The sequence below is a fragment of the Bacillus rossius genome, chromosome 14 (assembly GCF_032445375.1).
Source record: "Bacillus rossius redtenbacheri isolate Brsri chromosome 14, Brsri_v3, whole genome shotgun sequence".
Classification (NCBI taxonomy): domain Eukaryota; kingdom Metazoa; phylum Arthropoda; class Insecta; order Phasmatodea; family Bacillidae; genus Bacillus; species Bacillus rossius.
The window spans coordinates 10,020,333-10,041,664 of NC_086341.1; the positions used below are offsets into that span (position 1 = coordinate 10,020,333).

At 40.1% G+C, this 21,332-nt stretch overlaps 1 protein-coding gene across 1 annotated transcript; it reads left to right on the plus strand.

Moving 5' to 3' along the window:
- The first annotated feature begins 10,411 nt into the window (after nucleotides 1-10,411).
- LOC134539122 (endocuticle structural glycoprotein SgAbd-2-like) lies at nucleotides 10,412-19,517 on the plus strand. Its single transcript, XM_063380865.1, has 4 exons — nucleotides 10,412-10,471; nucleotides 12,290-12,510; nucleotides 17,808-18,020; nucleotides 19,160-19,517. Exons 1-4 carry the CDS (start codon nucleotides 10,460-10,462, stop codon nucleotides 19,221-19,223), a joined length of 510 nt encoding a protein of 169 aa, XP_063236935.1. The 5' UTR covers nucleotides 10,412-10,459; the 3' UTR covers nucleotides 19,224-19,517.
- Nucleotides 19,518-21,332: the final 1,815 nt, after the last annotated feature.

Below are 21,332 nucleotides of genomic sequence, written 5' to 3' on the forward strand. Positions count from 1 at the left end.
ATCTAGCGTTAAAAAATATGTGTTTGTGTCTGACAGTAGGGAATGTTTTAACTCATAAATTGCCGATGCTAAGGAATTGAAATTCCCACATGTTTTAGGACTAATTTGGTCAAAATTATTTTATAATATCGCAAACGTTTTCGAAAAATCTAACAACAAATATCGCTCTTCTAATAAAAAAATTGTAAGCATAGAGCGAGTGTAGATGTCATTACTGCGATAAGATTTTCTCGAACAACAGTACCTAATGATCGACATCACGAGAACAAGAATTAGCTAAGAAACCTCCTTTTTAAAATGTTTGGCTGAGATGTTTCATGATTAATTTTTCCAGAAAATATGATATGAAACCCGCTTGAAAACATGCGAAGGTCGTGGAGCCCGGCAGAAAATAAAGGCTTCGCTGCAACCACTATGCATCGATGTGCACAAGTGTACACCTGGAATTATTTTTTTAGCTGCAGTATTATCTCTATCTGGTTCAGGTCTGAAAGTTTCATCTCCATCGACTAGAAACCCATGAGGCTACTGCGATATGTCGCAATGATGCACTAAGCCACGAGATAGGTAAATGTACGAAGAAGCATTCTCGTATGAAGTTTCGCTGCGATAAGTTTCATGTTTGGTTCGCACGTATTGACAGTTTGAGACGGCGTGCGAAAAACTGCATAGTAAGTCCGTTCACCCGCTGGGGAACTACCTGCAGACATTTCGACTTTTAGGTTTAAGTTGGAGACTCGTATGCGTACAAGCACAAAAACAGATGTTTAGCAACCGATTGCGTTGACGCCTGGACATGAAACTAAACCCAAGACTGTGCTCGGTGCATTAAAGCTAATTGATGATGAATTCCACTTGGCGAGATCTGCATTTCGTGTATAGTTGAAAGACTACTGTTATCTAAATACATTTAGTCAAAAGACATTTGCACTTTTCTTGATGGCATCAAGCAGAACACCATCAATCAGCTTACTGATGAAGTAGCAACGCGTGGGTCTTTAAAATATAACTTATGTCTGGACTGCATATATATGGTAAAACATATCCGATCGAGGGCCAATTGAATAAATGCGTTTTCAAGACTATGAACACTCCCATTTACAGTTCTGAAGATGTGAAGCAGTTTGTTAAATACAGTATCGAGAAACTCTTGTCAGGAAGAGGACGACGATGTCAGTAAAAGATCTGCCTGGTCTCTGTCTTCACAAAACGGATTGGAGCTGAGAATAAATTAGTCATTTCAAGCCAATGTAGGAATAAATGTTTTTTTAGACTGCTAATTTAGAAGTGTTTTTTGGTTGAAATGATATAATAAACATTTCATTTGTAATTTTTTTGTTGTTGTGTTTCTCAAACCTGTAACTTTTTTTGTAATTTAAATTTAAATATATTTTTTTTACATCAGTCAATGATAACCAAGCACTGTAATTGATCGAATCAATCATTATTTTAGTAAGCAAGTTTTTTGATGGATTTTGGAATTGTCCCCGAATTTTCGGCTAAATAATTACAGATTTTCAAAACTCGATCAAGATAATCGATAAGATAATGGGCGTCCTAGCAATAAATAATTATTGCACTCTAGCGAGTAAATAAAACTAATATGGCGGCAGCATCCTCTGGCACACGAAAACAAGATGGCGGCCTCCAGTAGACGAAAACCATATGGCCGCCACGACATCATACTGACCGATGTAATATATTCCTTGGAATTAGTAGTGGAATTTCATTCTTTCGGTGGCTTCTGTGGAGGAAGGATCCTTCGTCATTTTAAATAGAATTATCACACCGGTTTCGAACCGAGGAATCCATCTTGTACATATTTATGAATTTTAAAAATTTTCTCAATTTCTAGCATAAAAAACGGATTTTCAAGATGGCGAATGTGACATCACTATTCAAAATTACGGAATGTTCTAGAATTCCAGATGGTGAGTGTGATGTCAGCAAGAATATGTATTTATTTATTTTAATTGTTATTGAGTAATTTTTGAATTTTTTATTAATAAATTACACGTTTACCCTTGTCGATAATCGAAGCGAGGACTGAAATAGATTGAGTAACTAAATATTTGAAGTAAACCATTTTTTATAAATTTTTTGTAATTTGTTGGCCAAAAATTAAAGAATTTCAAGTTTACTGTAAAGGTTAAGGTCATTACCTCAACGGCATAGGGAGGCTTTCCGATAAGGAATTTAAGCCGCTTTCAGGAATTTTCATGCTTTTTAAGGCAAATATATTTTGAGGTTTTTTCGAATTTCGAATTTTAGAATTGTTGTGTAATGAAATAGGAAATTTTCCCTTAATCGTAAATTTGTCTCTCGAAATAGGGAATGTTTTAGGATTTTTGAGAAATTTTGAGGAAAGTTTACACCTATATGACGGACATTACGTCATGGGTCGGTTGGCTCTTCGCTCCTGTGCCCGAATGCCCATTTGAATACTACTCTAGCCCCACAATTAGTAAGTAAAAATCGTTGGTCTATAACGGTTCTGGTTTGTTTCAAAGCAATGAAAAGGAAATAAAGATAGCCACATCTACAAGTGTAGAAGGTCATGTATAACTTTTATCACAACCCAAAACTTAAATATTTAAATAAAAAAATTAATATGAACTTATTTATTTTATAAAATCGCTTGGAAATATTCTTGAAAATATTTCTTCATAAAATAATATATGCTACATTTATTTGATGGAAATACAAGCAGAAGGTCACTTTCCTGTAGCTCTTTTTTTACTTAAAAAGATATGCATTTAAATCATTATCGGTTTAATCATATTTAACTAAATTTTCTTGATTAAAAATTTGAGGTTATTTGTGTTCTTGTTTACGTCGTCAAACATCGGCTTACACTATTGTGCGGCCATTTTTGTGTTTAATAAAGAATGGTTAAGAAGCTAAACGACTGTTACCTATCTCAAACTCCTGTAAACTTATGGTGAAATGTAATTCGTTTTTAAACAAATTTTAAGTGTCATTAGCCGTTGTTTAAAATCTTAATCGATGGTGGTGACATTGGCCTAGATGATAGTAACTGAATTTTTCTGACGAGCCGTTGCTGACTGATAGAAGAGTACCTACCCATAACTAGTAAACCATGTTAAGTTGTTATTTAACATGTTCAACGAACAACCGCAAATAAAGCGTTCATCACTTCATACCGCATGAGAGTAGAACTTTCAATTTGTCTTGCGAATCTATATATATAGATAGATTCGCAAGTCAAATTGAAAGTTCTATATATATGCATGTGTGTGTGTACGTATGTTCTTTATGGACTCCAAAAAACGGCGGGACAGATTTTGATGAAATTTCCAGGCAATATTCAGATTAGCCCAGCGGGTGATCATGTGAAGTTTGGTAGCGGTTGGATTAATATATATATTAATATATATATATATATATATATATATATATATATATGCATTTTTGTGTCATATTTACAATACAAATAATAAAAATATATTTTTTCTATTTTAGATTTTTGAACATTCAAAATTAAAAGCTTTATTAAGGTTGCTAGTTAAAATATAAAATTATGCTCCAATTTTCGTAAGAAATACTCAGTATTATCAAGAGATACATATTTCATAAATGCAAAAATTACTGTAGCCAAAGTTACAATATATTTCTTGTTTTGTTATAAAATATATTTCTTGGCAACTGGTTTCCAAATGAGTCTTTTGTAAAAGTACAGAGAATTTTTTTTTTCTGTGCCTTAAACGGTTACTGATAAAAAAAAGCCCTTTAAATTTTTTCCACAGGCAAACTTCACACTTAAAACAATATTTTGAGTGTCTCACGAGCACGGTATAAAACATAAGCTGGGCTAAAAATGTGGCTTCACGCGGAAATTTAATTTTTGCCAAAATGTAATTTATATAACCAATCCTAACTTACGTTTTACTTTTACAACAGCAATTATAATAATAAGCTGCACAAAAGCAGATTATTCGGCCCTCTGTATCAGGGTTAATTAATTTGAATGAATTGGCATGTGCAATCTTTGTTATGTTTGTAAATAATTGAAGTAAAATGAAAACGACCACCACCCCTCTTTCCCATCTGAATAGCAAAACTTTTTTTTAAATTTATTCTTTAAATGGTGCATAATGCTGATTCATTGCTGATTGGTTGTTATCATATTTGTTCAACAATACACATTTCATGACGGCAGTTTTGCCGATTTTTCCTAGCTAGTTCCTTCCATGCTGTTGCTAGAATTATGCTTTATGCAGCTACGGTTTATTTTGCCAACCAACTACCAACCAGAGAACTTCAAATTCAAAACACACATCCATTCCTTGGACTGATATCTCCATGCCAGTACCATCGTGCGAACATTTCAGAAGCTCTCCGAAGTTTTCCGATCGCTCGTGAAAAAAAAAAACGCCATATTGCAAGGATTTATGTACTTTACAGTCGTAAAGTATTTTATAAAACACCAAACTAACATAAAAAACTTTCATTTTAGTTACGATCAGGGGGTGGCCACTTTGTGAGTGTATGAAGCCTTTTTTTTTTCCTTTTCCTCCAACTAATTGTTGCACCATATTGGTTGTACGCACAAAACATTGGCTGAATATTAGTGTTTGCATTGTGGGAACAGTTTAAAATAACTTTTTTTTAAGTGGTTGCTTGTTAACGACGGATATTATAATTCTCATTTACTGACCATCAACAGACGTTATAAAACGCAATGTTTTTGTGGGTAACAATAAAGCGATGGCGTGGTTAAAAAGCATGCGCTCTCCTAACGATTTCCAACTCCGTTGTTTTACGATAACCTAACCTAAGCTACCCTCCCGGAAGAAAAATAAACAGCTATTATTTATTACGGGAAGCCTTCTTTTAACAGACGAGAGAGCCAAACGTCCGATCGTGCATCTTCGAGTTTTTTTTGTTCATTGTAAATAAATATGGCGGTGTTGATAAAAGTATACTAATGATCAATTAGGTTAGGTTAGCTACATTATAAATGCTTAAAACATTGCGGACGGTTCATTTGGTTAGGATAGCTACATTAAAGATACTGTGAAATCATGTAAACGTCGGGGAACTTCGGGTGTGGCTCTCTCGTCTGTGAAATCATGGCTTCCCATTTATTACACTGACCGAACATAACCTGAAAATTTTTACTTCGGTGAACTTCGGAACTCTTCGGGTTGTGGCAGTGGCTCCCGTCCCCGTGAACTGTGGGCTGTCCGAGTCTGCGCGGATGGCACTCCTGCGAGGGAGGTGAAAGTGGGGGAGGTATGTTTCCCACACCCCCCTCCCCCCTTCCCAGCCTTGCGGAGAGGAAGGGGCGCGGCGCATCCTGTTGAGGGCGTGTCCCAAGGTCGCGGGTTGGAATCCCGCCGCCGGCGAGCGCGCGCAGATGTGCCGCCGCGGGGGCGCTCTGCAGTCGCAATGCGGTGGCCAAGGTCGACGGTAGCCCCCGTCGCGGTGCTGTCGAACCGACCACCGGGTTCACGCGTCCCCCGAGACGCTGAACAGCTTTCTCCGCCACAACACCGTAAATTTTGACGTGAACGCGTCTTTAAAATTGCTTCCCATAGTGGGAAAAAAACGAATGATAACAAAATCGGGGGGATACAGATTGGCAAGGGAGTCACCAGGGGGGTAGGGGGGGCAGCTGCCCCTTCTAGAGCCCTAGAGATTAAAAAAAAATGCACCCTAATGCAAAAAAAAAAGTACATACTTTTGCCACAACTTGCCCCCCCCCCCTCCCCCCCCCCCCCCCCCCCGCAAGGCATCGGCTGGCGACGCCCTTGAAGTTTGGTGTTGCAGCTACATATATATCATCTCCATCCAAAATTTAATTAACACCGCTGGATAGCTAAAGGATCAAAGAATTGGTTACGCTAAAAGTGAGGACTGTGATGCATCGCGCGCCCATGGAGAGGGGGAAGCGCCGCCATTTTGAGGTCATTTTGGCTGCGTTTCGAGATTACCATTTAGTATTTATTATAACCTTTGACTCGGAGAAGCTTACGACGCTTGTTTGAGTTTCAATCTTCAGCTCTCGTCGAAATCTATCGATTGCATATATAAAACATGAGTGTAAAATAGCTACACAGTGTGGTGTTAAATTTAAAAAATATCGTTCTTTCTTATATTTTGTATAGAAAAATATTACCTGTTACGTACACGTTTTCACGTACAACACACTGTGTCCATTACACAACCACACCCCCCTTTTTTTGTTGTAAATTTTTGCCTTTACATAAAAAAAACCGCATCACTACAAAACAATGTTCGCAGTAATACCACGTTCGGATCCTTACCCTGGAATTTATGCTTTGTGTGATCTCAGTACCTCCAATAGTTAAAAGTTTTTTTTGTAAACCGTTCCCTGAATAGATTTCCAGTATTAACTGTTCACATTAGAAGCATGCTGCCACAAAATAAGGTCAAATTATTGAATATTCAATTATGGTTGGAAAAAAAATCAATTCATTCATACAATTATGGCCAAATTTTTCGGAATAAATTCTCAGTATTTTTTTTTAAATTTCTTATTTTGCTTCTATGAATTTTTTCCCACTACAAAGATTGCAGAACTGTAATGCCGTTTGTCCAAGACACTGTATTAAATCAAGACCCTTGATGTTAACGAGCCGGACAGTATCGGCCATTTGCTCTGCACCGCAGTCTGACCGTGAGACAGACAACTCTGTGTGCGCCCGGCGTAGAGCGAGCTGTAGGCAGTCCCGCCCGGCAGGGCAGCGGTGCGGGTTGCCTGCCCCACGAGGCGCAGGCGCGCGGATGGGTGACGTCATGAGGGACTAGGAGCCCGGCAGACGCGCTGTTGCGTCATTTCCCCAACTCCCCCCCCCCCCCCCCCCCTTCACGCCAGGGAGACTGCGCGAGGTCGGGTCAACCCGGGCGAGGTTGTTACCGCCGGCCCCTGGAATGCGGACCATGGACCGGCGATGAGGTAGACGGCGAGCGCAGGCTGCGCATCGTTCAGGGATGCTTACGCATGCACATCACGGCGCAGATTCAGGCATTGCGGTTCAAGGAGAAGGAAAGAAAGAGGAGGAGTGAAGGAAAAAAAAATGAAAGCGAGTCTTACAGTACTCGACAGTGAAGTGTAACCTCTAACCTCGGTAACGAGCTAATTCATGTGTTCTCGTTTTTTTTTTTTTTTTTTTTTTTAATACGCCCATAATACGAAACTCGGACAGGAAACTTAACGTAGAATAACCATATTTAAAATAATGCCGAGCGTGTTAAATATGTGCAACTTCGTGTTTTTTTATGTATCAATCGTCAAGAAAATCGTCAAGCAAGAAGTGTGTTTGCCCGTGCGCATTACCCAAGACGATGCATTTAGTGCACGTGAATCACGACATGGCTTACTGTTTCCCTCTGCCGTACGATGCATAATGGCGGGTCCGTCCAACTGCGGTAAAACGTGCGTTCTACTGAGTTTATTAGAGGAACCAAACGGTCTTAGGTTCGAAAACAGTTGGACTTTATTTCGTTTTATTATGCTCATTGAATTTATACTTCTAATGCGACTTCCAACAAGGTTGCGTTAAACGTTTAACGCTCCTGGGGAGGGGGAATAGAAAGAGAGAGAGAGAGAGCGAGAGTGAATGCTATTGTAAGGAACTACGTAAGTAGAGAGTAAGAAAAAAATAAAGATCCTGACAGTTTGTAGTGTCGCCATATTTGTTTCAATTTTCAATACCCTTTTTGTATATTATAATTTAAATTGCAGAAAAAAATCATGTTTCATAGACACATAAATCGTGAGTGTGTGTCATTTCTCTATGTCCACGAGGTCTCGCCGCGTCAATTTTCTCCTTGGGGCGAACCCGTCTACTTAATTAAATAAACAGCTTTTATCGTTGAATGATTTCATGATTTATTTCATGAAAATCTGCTCTCACAAAAAAGTTAGTTTTATAGACATTCAATACTCAATAGGTGTCCCCCCCCCCCCTCTCTTTCTCTCTCTATCTCTCGCTGAAAATTAATCTATGAATCGTTACAAAATTATATCCTTTATTTATTTCATGCAATTAAAAACCATTTTATAATGATGCCAAATAAGTATAACTTCTCACGCGCGTACCTAAGTACACGCACCCATTTTTTTTATGTGCGCAGTAAATACTGTGAAGCTATTCAGGGAACGGTTTGCAAATAACTTTTAACTATTGGAGGCACTCGGACAACACAATGCATAAATGCCCGGGTAAGAATCTTAACCCAGTATTTCTGCGAACACTATTTTGGATTATGTTTGTCTGAATGGATTTATTCTACCACCGCGAATTTTGTAGCTGTAGCAAAATATTTTCATTGAACAAAATTGAAAGTAATGCCCTTATTTTTCACATATGTTTGAGATGTGCTACCACCCCAATTATTTCGGTGAAATAATTTCTCTACAGCGGCAAAATTCGCGGTGATTGTAAAAATTAATTCAATTAAACATAGCCCAAACTCTCAACGTCCCGTTTAAAAAAACCTTTCTCTATCATTTTCAATAAAAATGTTTTTCAACTCTAACTCCAAAAGAATAACTTCATACATTAAGTCGTATAGATATTTGTAGCTTGATTTGTCGTGATAAATATGCTAGTCGGTTGAATTCAGGCTCCTTATGTATAATTAGGGGCATTAAATTTTCGCGGGGAAAAAAATCAGATCGCTCATTATATTGCAATAATGTGTGCCCGCGCTAGCGATTGTGTCCTTGTGCTTGGCGGCCGCCTGCCAGAGAAGCCACTGCCTTAATTGGCCGAGCCAGTCAGGACGAGTTTGCTTCCGCATTGGATGGCTGTGATTGGTGTTCTTTAAGGAAGACACGTATCCGAAAGAAATCCAGACAACCAATAAAAACAGACAATGCTACAAGGTTTCAACTCACAGCTGGTGCGTGTGTATGTGTGTGTGTGTGTGTGTAGCTGAAAATACGTGGTCCTATGAATAACACAATTAATTAATTAATGAACAATCAACTTTCTATACTTTTACAAATTTTTTACAAAGTATTTCTTTGAAAACCAGTTGCCCAGAAATAGTTTGTTATACTACAAAAAAGATGTAACTTTGTACAACACGTGGCAATGGTTATTTTTGAATATACGAGATACATTTTCCGAGATAATGCTGATTTTTTTCTTACGTTATTTTGTATTATAATTGATGTTTCATTCGAGCATAATCACGTAAGATAACCACGGAAAGGTTTACAAATAACTTTAACTATCGGAGGTAGGTGGGATAATACAAAGTAGGTATAAGTGCCCGGTTAAGAATCCGAAGCCGATATTAACTGCGAACACTATTTTTTGTAATGGTAAATGTACAAAATTTACAAAAATAACAGTTAAGTTCACAAGACGCCGCGTGTGCATGTACGCTCTCGCCGAGAGTAAAAAAAAAAGTTTTGATGTGCCGTCCAATAAATCTATGAACACCGGCTGCACGCACGAAAAGGATTACATATTGTCCCGTTACGCTTTGTCCCGTTACGATTATTGTACGCTTGTGCCGCATCTATCTCTCTTCCACTCGATTGGAACAACCATCGATTTGACTTTTTTCATGGCACATTAAACTTGAAACACTCCCATTCGTTTATCATCGTACTATCCTTAAAAGAATAACACAGATTGGAAGAAGTTAAATAACAAACATGTATAAAAGTTACAGTTGAAATAATCTGTTCGTTAAAGTAATAAACATGTTCGAATCAACGAGTGCAAATAAGAGTAAAAATTTTGTCAATTAAAATTGAAGATTCGATTTCACTCCTTCTTTGTATCCATACAAAAAATAGTGATAATTCAATTAAAAAAATGATGAAAATTTTATTCATAAAAATGTATGCGATCATTTCATCAGTAGTTTTGTCACGACGGTTTGTCACGTTAAAACTTATCGTCCGTAAAACCGACCTCGCGGACGACCGATTATTTCGATCGGGGTCGGTGTAGCTGGCGAGCGCGGCGATGGAGAGGAGACTCAAACGCTTGAGTAGAAGAGGTGCCCAGCGGACGGGCGGACGGCGAGAGAGGACTACGCTCGCGATGGTGTCCTCGGGGTTGGTTCGCCGCGCCCTGCCGCCTCCTCCTCTTCTGCGCGGGGAAAGGTCACCCAGCCCGCTCCTTTCTGCCCATCTGACCGCTCCCAGGAGCACTCCTCCCGCCACAAATGTCAGAAGTGTTTTGCCTAGTGGCAAGAGGAGGGGGGGAGGAGGGGAGAGAGATGTCTACCTGGTTGCTCTTGGGGTTGGACGTGGCGGTGGTGGTGGGGGTTGAGGAAGAGAGGGCGTGTGTGTGTGCCCATCCTCGCCGTGGGCGATGGGCGCTCATCCCTTCCCTCAGTCGCGGACGGAAACCCCCACCGGGTATAAATGACGCCGGCGCCCGCCGAGTCTGCACACTTCTCTCCCTGTCTCCTCTCGAAACCGACCGAAGCCTTACTTCCAGCCATGCAGTCTCTGGTGAGTGAGCCCGTATGGATGGGGTCGCAGGTTCGAGTCCCGAGGACTTCAGTTGTTGCACTCGTACCACTCCACCTCTTGACTAAAATGTTTTATTAACTCCGCTTTCTCGTCTGTCTGTTCGTCTGCTCGGTACAAATTTTTTGCAATCGGTTTTTTTTTTTTGAACTCAACTTACCGATCAGCTAAAGACTTGAAACTTTTAACATAGCTCAGAACTGTATGACAATGCAAAATTAACTCTCTTCATTGTCTGTTTTTATTTTTGATTTTAATGCGCTCATGAATATCTTCTCTTTAAGGTCCCGTGGGTTATTCGGTAAAAAGGGCGTATGAACTAAACTTGACGTACATTTTTTTTAAATTTTTTTGGGTTAGGCTGTGACAGTACACGGCAGAAAATTTTGGAACAGACAACGTCGTGTGAATGGGAAGTTCAAAACTACGGCGGGTGACGTTCGACAGCTTAGCTTTCTTCCTCTCACAGCAGATTGTGGTCCGTTCGGCGCCTTTTTGGAATCGTCACAAGCTGTTCTTCCTTCTAGTTGCCGTTTAGTACAATTCCGAGTGTGTCTATGCCTCGATATTGCAATTCTCTTGCACTAATTATTCGTAAACTCGTCTCTCAGTTGGCACATAGTAAACATTTTCTCTAAACTTTTCAAGCGTTGTCTTAAATTGTTCACTGTTGTATTGCACGGAATGAATTTCATTTTAGGGGGACCCTAGTCAAAGGTGTAGGTATGTGTGTCCGTGAGGCGGGGTGATAGGCGCGACGCTCGCTGGTGCTTCTAGCGCGGTGTCGCCTCTGAATCTACGAGATTTGAGTGGTGACCATAACAAAATATGGCGGATAAGTTAAGATGAATTCGTATTGCGAGTCCCTTTCAGTGATTTCAAGAGTCTTTGCACATTAATATATATATATATATATCGCTTTCTTTTTTTTTGAAAGGGCATCAGTCATAGGAAACAAACTTTAGGGAAATAACAAAAAAAAATTAGTATGCCTGAAAATAATATAGCTGACCGATGCGATGCCCTTCCCTACACCAATCATTAGGTCTACGCGTTTTGTGATCGGGACGAAACATATAGCTGGAAAATCGTCGATATATACTGACTGATGACCTTTTCAAAACAAAACGATTCATATATATATATATATGCAATTACATTGGGGTACAAATCATTTCATTTGTATTGTATCAAGTCGTTTTGTTTGTTAAATAAGGTTTCGATTCATTTCGGTTTATGTGGTTGTATTTCAATTCAATTTGTATAGTTTCAGTCTATTTCGGTTACTTTACATTAATACGTACAGTTATGTATATCGGCGTGCTCAGGGCCGCAACTAGGGGAGGTGGGTGGGCAAGCGGGGCATACGCCCCGGGCGCAAAGCTGTGGGGGTGCCGAAATCGCTGGCATTGTAATTCCTACTACAACTGGTAACTGGTAACTGGTAAAAAGTTTTTTTTTAACTTGCATGTCAGGAATGTCTAATCTGAATTACAATATAACGTCTCAACGTATTTAACGAACAAGTCCAGTGATTATACGGACTACTTTATGTGGACGTAGTGGATTCGTGCGTGGAAGGTACAGTAGCACAGAAACTGTTACACGTAGGTATGGAAAATGCTCAAATAGCACCATTTTTTTCAGTGGGAGGGCCACCCGGACCCCCCACTTTATTGGTGTGGTATGTGCAAAAAAAAAGAGGGGGGGGGGGCCGCATGAATCCATTCATGCCGCGGGTGCCAGAGACTCTAGTTGCGGCCCTGGGCGTGCTCCTGAGTGCTGAGTGGTCGCCGACAGGTGGTGTTCGCGGCGGTGCTGTTCGCGGCGGCGGCCAGACCGCAGTTCGGCGCCTACAGGCCCCTGGGGGTGACCACGAGGCCCTACTACCAGCCGAGACCCACCCCAGTCGTGCCGGCGCCTCTGCTGGCCGCGTCGCCCACCTACCGCCCCGCCGGACCGCAGATCCTCATCCTCAAGCAGACCCAGGACCTGTCCCCGGAGGGCTCCTACGCCTACAGGTCAGTGACCCCACGACTCTTCCACCCTCCCCCCTCCCCGAGACGGTCTCTCTTCCCGTCTCTGCAAACTGTCCGCTAGATCCCAACCAAAAAAAAAATTTGGTTGTCCGCAAAGTCGGTTTACGGACGATAGTTTAACGTGACAACGTCATAACAAAACATTGCATACTTTCGTGAATAAAATTGAAAAATTTTATTGAATTATCACTATTTTTTATGTATACAAAGAATGAGTGAAATGAAATCTACAATTTAATTGATAAATTTACTTCTATTTATACTCATTAATTCAAATAGGTTTATTACTTTAACGAACATATTATTTTAACTATAACTTTTATACGTGTTTGCTATTTTAACTTCTTCCGATCTGTGTTATTCTGTTAAGGATAGGACGATGATGGGAAAAGTAGGAAACGAATGGGAGTGTTTCAAGTTTAATGCGCCTCGAAAAAGTCAAATCGATGGTTGTTCCAATCGAGTGGAAGAGAGATAGATGCGGCGCAAGCGCACAATGAGCGTAACGGGACACAGTGCGTGCAGCCGGCGTTCATTGATTTATTAGACGTCACATAAAAAATCCATAAGGAAAACAACACGACTTTACGCGTAGCTGACAGAAATTGGAAAAAAAAAATCGTCTGGAAACTGTATGAACGGGTGAATTTCAAACTGATCTGGCACGGGATTTGCAAAGCGAGGGTCTCCAAAAGATTAATTAAAAAAAAAAAAGTTTATGTAAGTGAATCTTCGAACCTTTAAGACGGACAAAGCGCACCCCTCCGTGCGCATTATCCGAGGCAGGTGTGTGTGTGTTTTTGGTAAATACTACACTTGTAAACTCTCTGGAGTTAACGCGGTCGCGGCTACAACCCAGGAGCCGAGCTATTTCTTGTATATCTTCGTGTGTTCTCGTGCTGCGTAACACACTCTTTTGATACAAAACTCGGCCACAATTTTTTTTTTTTTTTTTTTTTTTTTTTTTTTTTTTTTTTTAACTGGCGAGAATCACGCGTTGTTCCTGCATCCTCCGCTACCGTCGACTGTTGAATAATTCCATTAGCAGACCGAAATGTTAAAATATATAATGAAAAAGCACCGATAAAAAGCAAAAAAAAAAAAAAAAAAAAAACATTCGTAAAAACACCAAACCCCTAGTTACAAAAATGGTAAACGGCTTAAAAGTTCACGTTCGGCCTAGAGTAGATTTTTTTTTTTTTTTGCCATCCCTCCAGTTTCTTTCTTTTAGTTCTAGAGTTGATTGTGGGCGAGGACTGGCCAACAAAGGATTCTTAATTTTCAAGGCTGCATTCAGCGAGAAACTAACCATGAAATGACTGAATTCTTTCAATACTGAACGCAAAATTGTGTATCAACATAATAATAACTTACTTTTTTTTCGGGAGTCATTTTTAATGTTTGAAAATTTTTCGCAATATATTTTTTTTTTAATTTAAAATTTCAGCTAACCAATTGATGTTAATACATGAACACAAAAAGGTGTGGACAGCAATTGTCTGGCTAGGAAAAATACCATCGTAATACTTTCACTGAAAGATAGCGCCACAAACCTTTCAAAGGACACAAGGATGCACAAAAGGATACGAGGCACTCGTCCTACATCAAAGATCCTGTAAGGATTCTGATTGAAAACGTCATACTTTTAAGATACCCTTTACAAGAATCCTTTAAGGCTCGCGGGTCCTTTCAGATGTTATTAGCAGACGACCATGGTTTGATTTAACAAAGACATCGTGAAAAAAAAAAAATTTCATTAATTGAGCTTAACGTCAGGCACGCATCTAGGTCATCAGAGAGTATGAAAAGTTACGAGAATCTAATGGAGCATTGACGGATGAGCGGGTATGGTAAACGGGATAAGCCCGACAATAAACAAATTGGCAAGCTGCAACGTTCACCACGTTTCCCACCTGCGAAAAATCCTGTTTTTAATGGTGGCATCCGAGAGATCTGGCCATTTTTATTTCAAAAATGATATGTATCATATTTTTTAATATTGCTTTGTCGATATTTTTAACTGCGAAGTGTCTAACACATCCCCTTTCCAAAGTATTAACTATTGACAGTTAATTTTCCTTTTAGACAAAATCAGTGATAGTCAGGGGCTCAAATGCGTGTAATACGCCAGGGAGGCCCACGAAGCGTGTTTTTAACCGACACAAATCATCTCTGGAAAGAGTTCTTGTACGTTGCATTCTACTCATATTTGGCCTGTATGAATTCAATAAGTAGAAAACTTTTAAATATACATAAAGTTTCCCATAAAACATAGTTTTGACGTTTACGTTTAATAACCCAGTTTCACAGTGACAATTTTGCAAGCGCAAGCGCCCCTCTCTCCCCTCCCCTCCTCCCGGATAAACCCTCGACGGTGATAACAGTTGTGGTTTATTTATAAAATTGTAAAATTCACAGCCATGCCTTACCCGGGACTCGAACCCTGAACCCTCGCGTTGAGAGCCGTCGGGCGTCCGACTGACTGCCAGTGATTCTGGAAGAGTTCCCCGAGTAGCATTTCATGTATTTTGTCACGGAGGGAAAAAAAAGAAAATGTTGTACGGAAACACCTGCGTCTTCGCCGCTCACAGCGCTCGCTGCGGCGGCGCGCGGCATTACAGTTCCTCGAAACACCCACTGGAAGATCCCAGGCCGCAGGATAACTTTTTTATTTTGTTTTCTCTCTCTTTGGCCCGCCCCGCTTCTACACGGAAATCAATTTGTCACATTCGTCTTGAGATGAATCAGATGGAATTTTACAAGGTGCCTGGAAATACAGAAGAAGAAAATAACTTTTATTTTCTTTGATTTATTCTTTCAGTGGAGAATTTTGATTAAAATCGTAATTTGGGATATAAGACTTTGTTAGTTTGCACTGTGTGCCATGGAGGAAACCCGAATAACGGACATGTAGTGCAAACTAGCATCCGAAATAATTATTTAAATAACTTTTACTATGCTAAAAAAAAAAAAGTTTTTAATCTCGCCTCTGAGGTCTCGACCTCCGACATTTAAATTGACGTTGATTCACTGTTTTTTTTTTATTTTGTATTGACTTGATCTGACCCGGGTTTTTTTTCCTTATTCTTTTTCGGGCGCGTCCTAATAGCAAAGCAGGTGACCTCCGCACGCACCGGTTCACGGCGAACCACAGGCATTTGTCTTGACCCGCCGCCGCTCCTTTGCTCGTGGGCGGAGGTCGTCTTCGGGACATGGCTGACCTCTTCACCTCCAGACCTTTCCGCGAAACGGCGGTGACGCCCCTTCTGCGCCTCCCATTTTGGTTAGGGTGGCACCGTTGAAAGTTGCCTTTACGTGCAGTACGTGCAGTGGTGCAACCTCCTTGCATGACTGGCGCCCGCCATAGACTATTGATTGTGTAGATTGATTTCGGTCTGAGAATCGCCAAGGAAAAAAATCGTAAACAATGTACGTGCAGTGGTGCAACCTCCTTGCATGACTGGCGCCCGCCATAGACTATTGATTGTGTAGATGGATTTCGGTCTGAGAATCGCTAAGGAAAAAAATCGTAAACAATGTACGTGCAACCTCCTTGCATGACTGGCGCCCACCATAGACTATTGTTTGCGTAGATTGAGTTTGGTCTGATAATAGACCCATCGCTAAGGGAAAAAATCGTAAACAATGTCACAATAATTAATTTGTTTACATTTAGAACGCAAACACATCCAAGCACTCGTTAAAATTTCTTAATATTTATAATGGATATCACGCAGTTGATATTATTTCAGTGTAGGTACAAGTTCCGAACCATCAAACACACTTTCTGAATTGAACCTCGGCCATGGGATGTTTCCGAATAGTAGCCCGACGTGTCCTTTAACTAACAGTGCAGCGTAGAGAACGCGGCCGTGTCTGCGCTACTTCCGACTCCTCGCGAGAATTGCCGAAGCATCCCTTCACACGGCCACTAAACTCGAAGTTTTTTTCCTTTTTTTAGGAACGAAACACTCGCATCCACTGGTTCGTCCATTATATCCATTAGCATCGGAATCGTTTTGAACTTTATTTCCATATAATATTACTTAAGAGTTTTGGCATAACATTTGTTAAAAACGTAAATAATGTTAAGTTATAACTCAAAGACAAAGGACAAACGATAATAATATATTAGAGAGAGGACAATTTTAACTTATTTACTCCTTATAGGAGTTTTTAATATTTCGAGATTCATTCCCAAGTTTATATTTTGATCTCTAAACATTTTTTTTAACATCCATGCTAGAGTAAAATTTTATGTTTCTCTGAATCTCCATAGACGTAACGACTCGAAATGGCTGCGTACACATTAGTACAACCAACTGTCAACAGGTAGTGCCAGCAGTAAAAGTATTTGGATGCCATCCATCCCTTAGAAATGCGTCCTTTACATTGTGGCTACATTTGCTAAGGAATTTAGGGAAGGGTGTGGTATGGACGCATCCCTATGTATTCTAAAACAGCTATGGAAAATTGCACGAGATTTTATAACCTCACGGTTTCTATTGAAAAATAAACTAGTCCAGTGTGTTGCAGCAAGATGTTGATAATCCGGCAGCTCCAAGAATTTCGTGTGAAAATCTGGTGGTGGTGTCACATCAGTCCGATAGATGGCAAACTGTATGCCTAGTACGAACGTTGGTACCATCTTACCTCTATGGTATGGAAAATTTTATCTGTGTACCTAACATACGTGGTACCAACATAATGACAATAAAAAATAACTTTTTTTTCTCTTGAAAAAACTTTTTTTATCATTGCAGAAGGAAAAAGTGTTTAAAAAGAAGTTAATACACCAGATAAGATTATATATAATTTGTTAATTTATCTATAATTTTTTTTTATAGTTGCAACTCTTGCCGCTAGGTTATTTATCACACTCTCGACTGTGTTGCTGGTGCAGAGCTGTCTGGTATTAGTCGGGAGACCTAAGATCCACATAAAGTTCTGCCATTCCCGATTACACCCGAACAATTCACCTTCGGCCAACTTCGGGATTTGTTTTATTTTTGCGCAGGAAAAATGGATGGTTAGTTAGGTTAGTATAGCTACATTAAAATAAACAGAGAAAAATAAATATATATAAATAAACCCGAGGTTGGCCGAAGGTGAATTGTTCGGGTGTAATCGGGAATGGCAGAACTTTATGTGCATCTTAGGCTTCCCGTATATTAGTCTGTGGTGTATTTGGTTCCGGATCAGCCGGAAGGTTGCAGGAGCTTGTGTGCTTGTCGTCGGGTCTGTCCGGTAACCCGGGCGTCTTCTGTTCTGCCCCGCAGCTACGACACGGAGAACGGCATCTCCGTGCAGGAGGTAGGCACCCTCGCCAACGTCGGGGCCAAGGAGCCGGCGATCGTCGCCGACGGCTCGTACAGGTACACCTCGCCCGAGGGCATCCCCATCGAGGTGAGGTACGTGGCCAACGAGAACGGCTTCGTGGCGCAGGGCGCCCACCTGCCCACCCCGCCGCCCATCCCGGAGGCCATCCTCAGGTACAGCAGTCACTCGCTGATCCCTAAGAGGGATCATTGGGATTTTTTGTAAATTTCTAGTTTAGCTGCTGATGCCAAAACAGAATCCCCGAATCAGTTCTAATAACCTCTGTGCTGATTTTTTTTTACAACAGGAAACCTCGTGTGTTCGACTATATTTAGTTATGGCTTATCCAGATCATTATATCATATGTTAACCGTGTTTTTTTTTTCCTGTTGGGCTACTACTTGTGTTTCTCATAATCCGGTAGGAATTCTCAAACGCTGTTTTTGGAGTTGAGTAAAAGAGGGTCTGTAGTGTTCAAAAACACAACTTTCGGAATATCATTAAATTTTTTTTTCATCGGTTGCTAAACTAGAAATATACAGGGAATGTATATGCATTAACTCATTATGTTCTGATAAACCACATGATTCAACTTTGGGCAGTTGTTGAAATAAACATGCATTACCTTAGTGTAACTGGTACTTCAAGTAAAGCAGCACCTCGTGTTAAATAATCAGTGATCACCTCCTAACGGATACGTGCCAGAGCCTGTATAATTACGAACATTTAGCAAATTAATGATGGTGAGTTATTTTTTTTTTCATTGAAGGAATTTAGAGAGATATCAAGTTTAAGACTTTCATTTTGGATTCGACACTTCATAGATTATAACAATTTTTATTTATAGTTTTTCATTGAAAATTCGCTTTTCCCTGACTGGCGATAGTATTATTCTAATTTTAGTAATTTTTAAAAGTAAATTCAATACAGATAGTGACCCAATAAGTGTCAAAAACCGTTTTTCTGGTTTTATATTTAAAATTTAATGGCTCCGGTGATATTGCCACCATTTAAATATATGTAAATGCACATTTTGATTGTCTAACGTGAGTAAACAAAAACAAACTAATGGCAGGAAGACAACATAAATTAATAAATGTACATGTTATTAGTTATTTCTTTTTCATTTTTATTCAATTACATTGTAGTGTTTTATTTTCATTTTACTCAAGATAGACAACAAAGACTTTCATTTAAATTCACATTGTAATAATCAGAGTGATTTACTGATTTGTGATTAATTTTAAAAAAAATGGTGGGATGAGTTTGTTCCTTGTTTTCAATCCGGTAACGTGGCGACCCCTGTCCCCAGGTCCCTGGAGTTCAACGCGAGGAACGCGCCGCTCCAGCAGCAGCCTCAGTACGGTCGCAAGTAGAGACACAACCTGCTGTTTACCCACGAGACCCCCGCATCAAAGCCTGCCGCTGCTCCCCACTCCCACCCCACGAAGCTTTCAGGTCCACCACCTACCCTCACAGGAAAACGTTGTACATACGTTTAATTTATACCGACTTGCTCGTCGCACTTACTTACTTCTCTCTCGCGGCGACCTGTGCCGCCGCTGAAGTCGCTGTGTTATGTGTTTCTTATAGTCATCATTTATATAACATATTCATGTTTGTAAAAAAAAGAACAAAAAAATTGAAATAAATATATTGTTTGAATAATACCTTATGTTTTTTATTCTTCATGAACTACTCGAGTGCACTTTTGTATTTGGTTTGGCATGCTGACATATATATTCTTCCATCATTTCTGAGGAAAAAATACTGATAAATTGTTGGCTAGTCCAGTTCTTTGGTAAACAAAGAACATTATTTTATTCAAATGAATGATTATTTATACATATATGAATAGTCTTCCAGTATTCGCCAGTGATTTGTAAATATCTAACCTCGATAATTGGCAAATCATGTGTTCTCATGTTGCAAATAAACTTATAATACGAAACTCGGACACAATATTCAAAGTCACATTCTTTAAAGTAATGCTGAGCGTAATAAATATACGAAAAGGATTCATTTCAGGGAAAAATGGAAAAATGTTTCTTCTTTTAAACACTTAACTATAATACTGTTTAACAAGATGGTAATAAAAAAAAGAACTTAGTACGGAGGTGTTAATGGAGTAGGTGTCTGTCCTGAACACTGACATATAGATAGGTCAGCCAACTTCCTATTCTTTGCCTTGGATTGTCTCGTCCGCTTAGTGAAACTCGCAATTGAACTATAATAAGTATTAAATATCATGGAATTTTAGTTGTATGATTTTTTTTTCATAGCTGGAACTGTTGAGTACCCAAACCTTTTTACAATTAAGTTTAACGTAAAAAATAGTTGAGGTAAGGAACTGTTTATCTATGGTTTTATTTTTACTATGGAAATACACAGGTAATGCAACATTGACGACACAAACTTATATTTTACTCCATCATAAATGAAATTATTACCAAATACATCGCCGATAGTTTGAATGACTGAAATAAAAATATATTAAATTTATCACTTCGGGTATGTTGGGAATTGATCGGTTGTCAATAAACTGTAGGCTTCCCTCCAGAGTTAGTTTCTGCCATGGCCGAGGATGGACGCGAGAAGAGGAGCTGCACATTTCCAGGAACAGCCTGTGTACATAACTCCCTAATGCCATAAGTCCAGAGAGGATTTACAACCCAAAGAACTTTGGTGGTCTTAGTATTCGAGTTGAGGACTACCGACACCCCAAATGACTCCTCCAGTGTGGTAACTGTCAGAGGTTTGGCCATCCTGAAAAAGGCTACAGAGCCCGTTTGTCGCTGATGCAACTAGGGACACAAAACCGACACTTGTCCCCAGGAAGGGGAAAGAGCTAAGTCAACGTGCGCGCAATGTGAAGGCCCGCACTGTGCCAACTACAGAGGCTGCATGACCTATAAAAGGAAGAACTGACATCACCTCCTGCAGCATGAACACAAGGAAAGAGAGCTGCTGTCTAAATGTGCAGTGCGCGACAACAAGCGAGTTGCAGCTGCCCCCGCAGCAAGCAGACATATCGGGTTACCATCCCCAGCTCCCGAGACAGATGTGGCATGCCCCAAGCTACCCTGCCCCACAGCAGTAGCAGAGCCATAACCAATATGCATTACTGGAGGACAGATATAAATTGGAGCACCCTGTCATGGCAAATGCATGGAGGCTTAGAGGCCAGCCTCTGCCCTCTAGCTGAATTAATAAATGCCTCATTTACCTGGGCCCAACTTATCTGGTAGTTATAGTCTGAAATTAAGAATTAGGGGGTTAGTCATGGCATCAAGCGCTGCCATGGCTGGCCATGTCATGGCCTTCCTAGCACACGCTGCATGCGATCTTCTCCCTGCATGGCTAATCCCAGCACGACTAGGTGTATAGGCTTCGGCCTGAGACGCACCTAGGCCCCTCCCTAAGCCGGATCGCTATCAAAATCTCTTATTTTTAGTTAGGTTAGGAAAAAATCGGTTTTCCTTCAA

Bases quoted from the DNA above. Each gene is read 5' to 3' on its own strand.
- LOC134539122 (XM_063380865.1), top strand. The intron at 12,511-17,807 runs GTCAGTGACCCC...TCTGCCCCGCAG, and splicing joins GAGGGCTCCTACGCCTACAG to CTACGACACGGAGAACGGCA. The intron at 18,021-19,159 runs GTACAGCAGTCA...CCCTGTCCCCAG, and splicing joins ATCCCGGAGGCCATCCTCAG to GTCCCTGGAGTTCAACGCGA.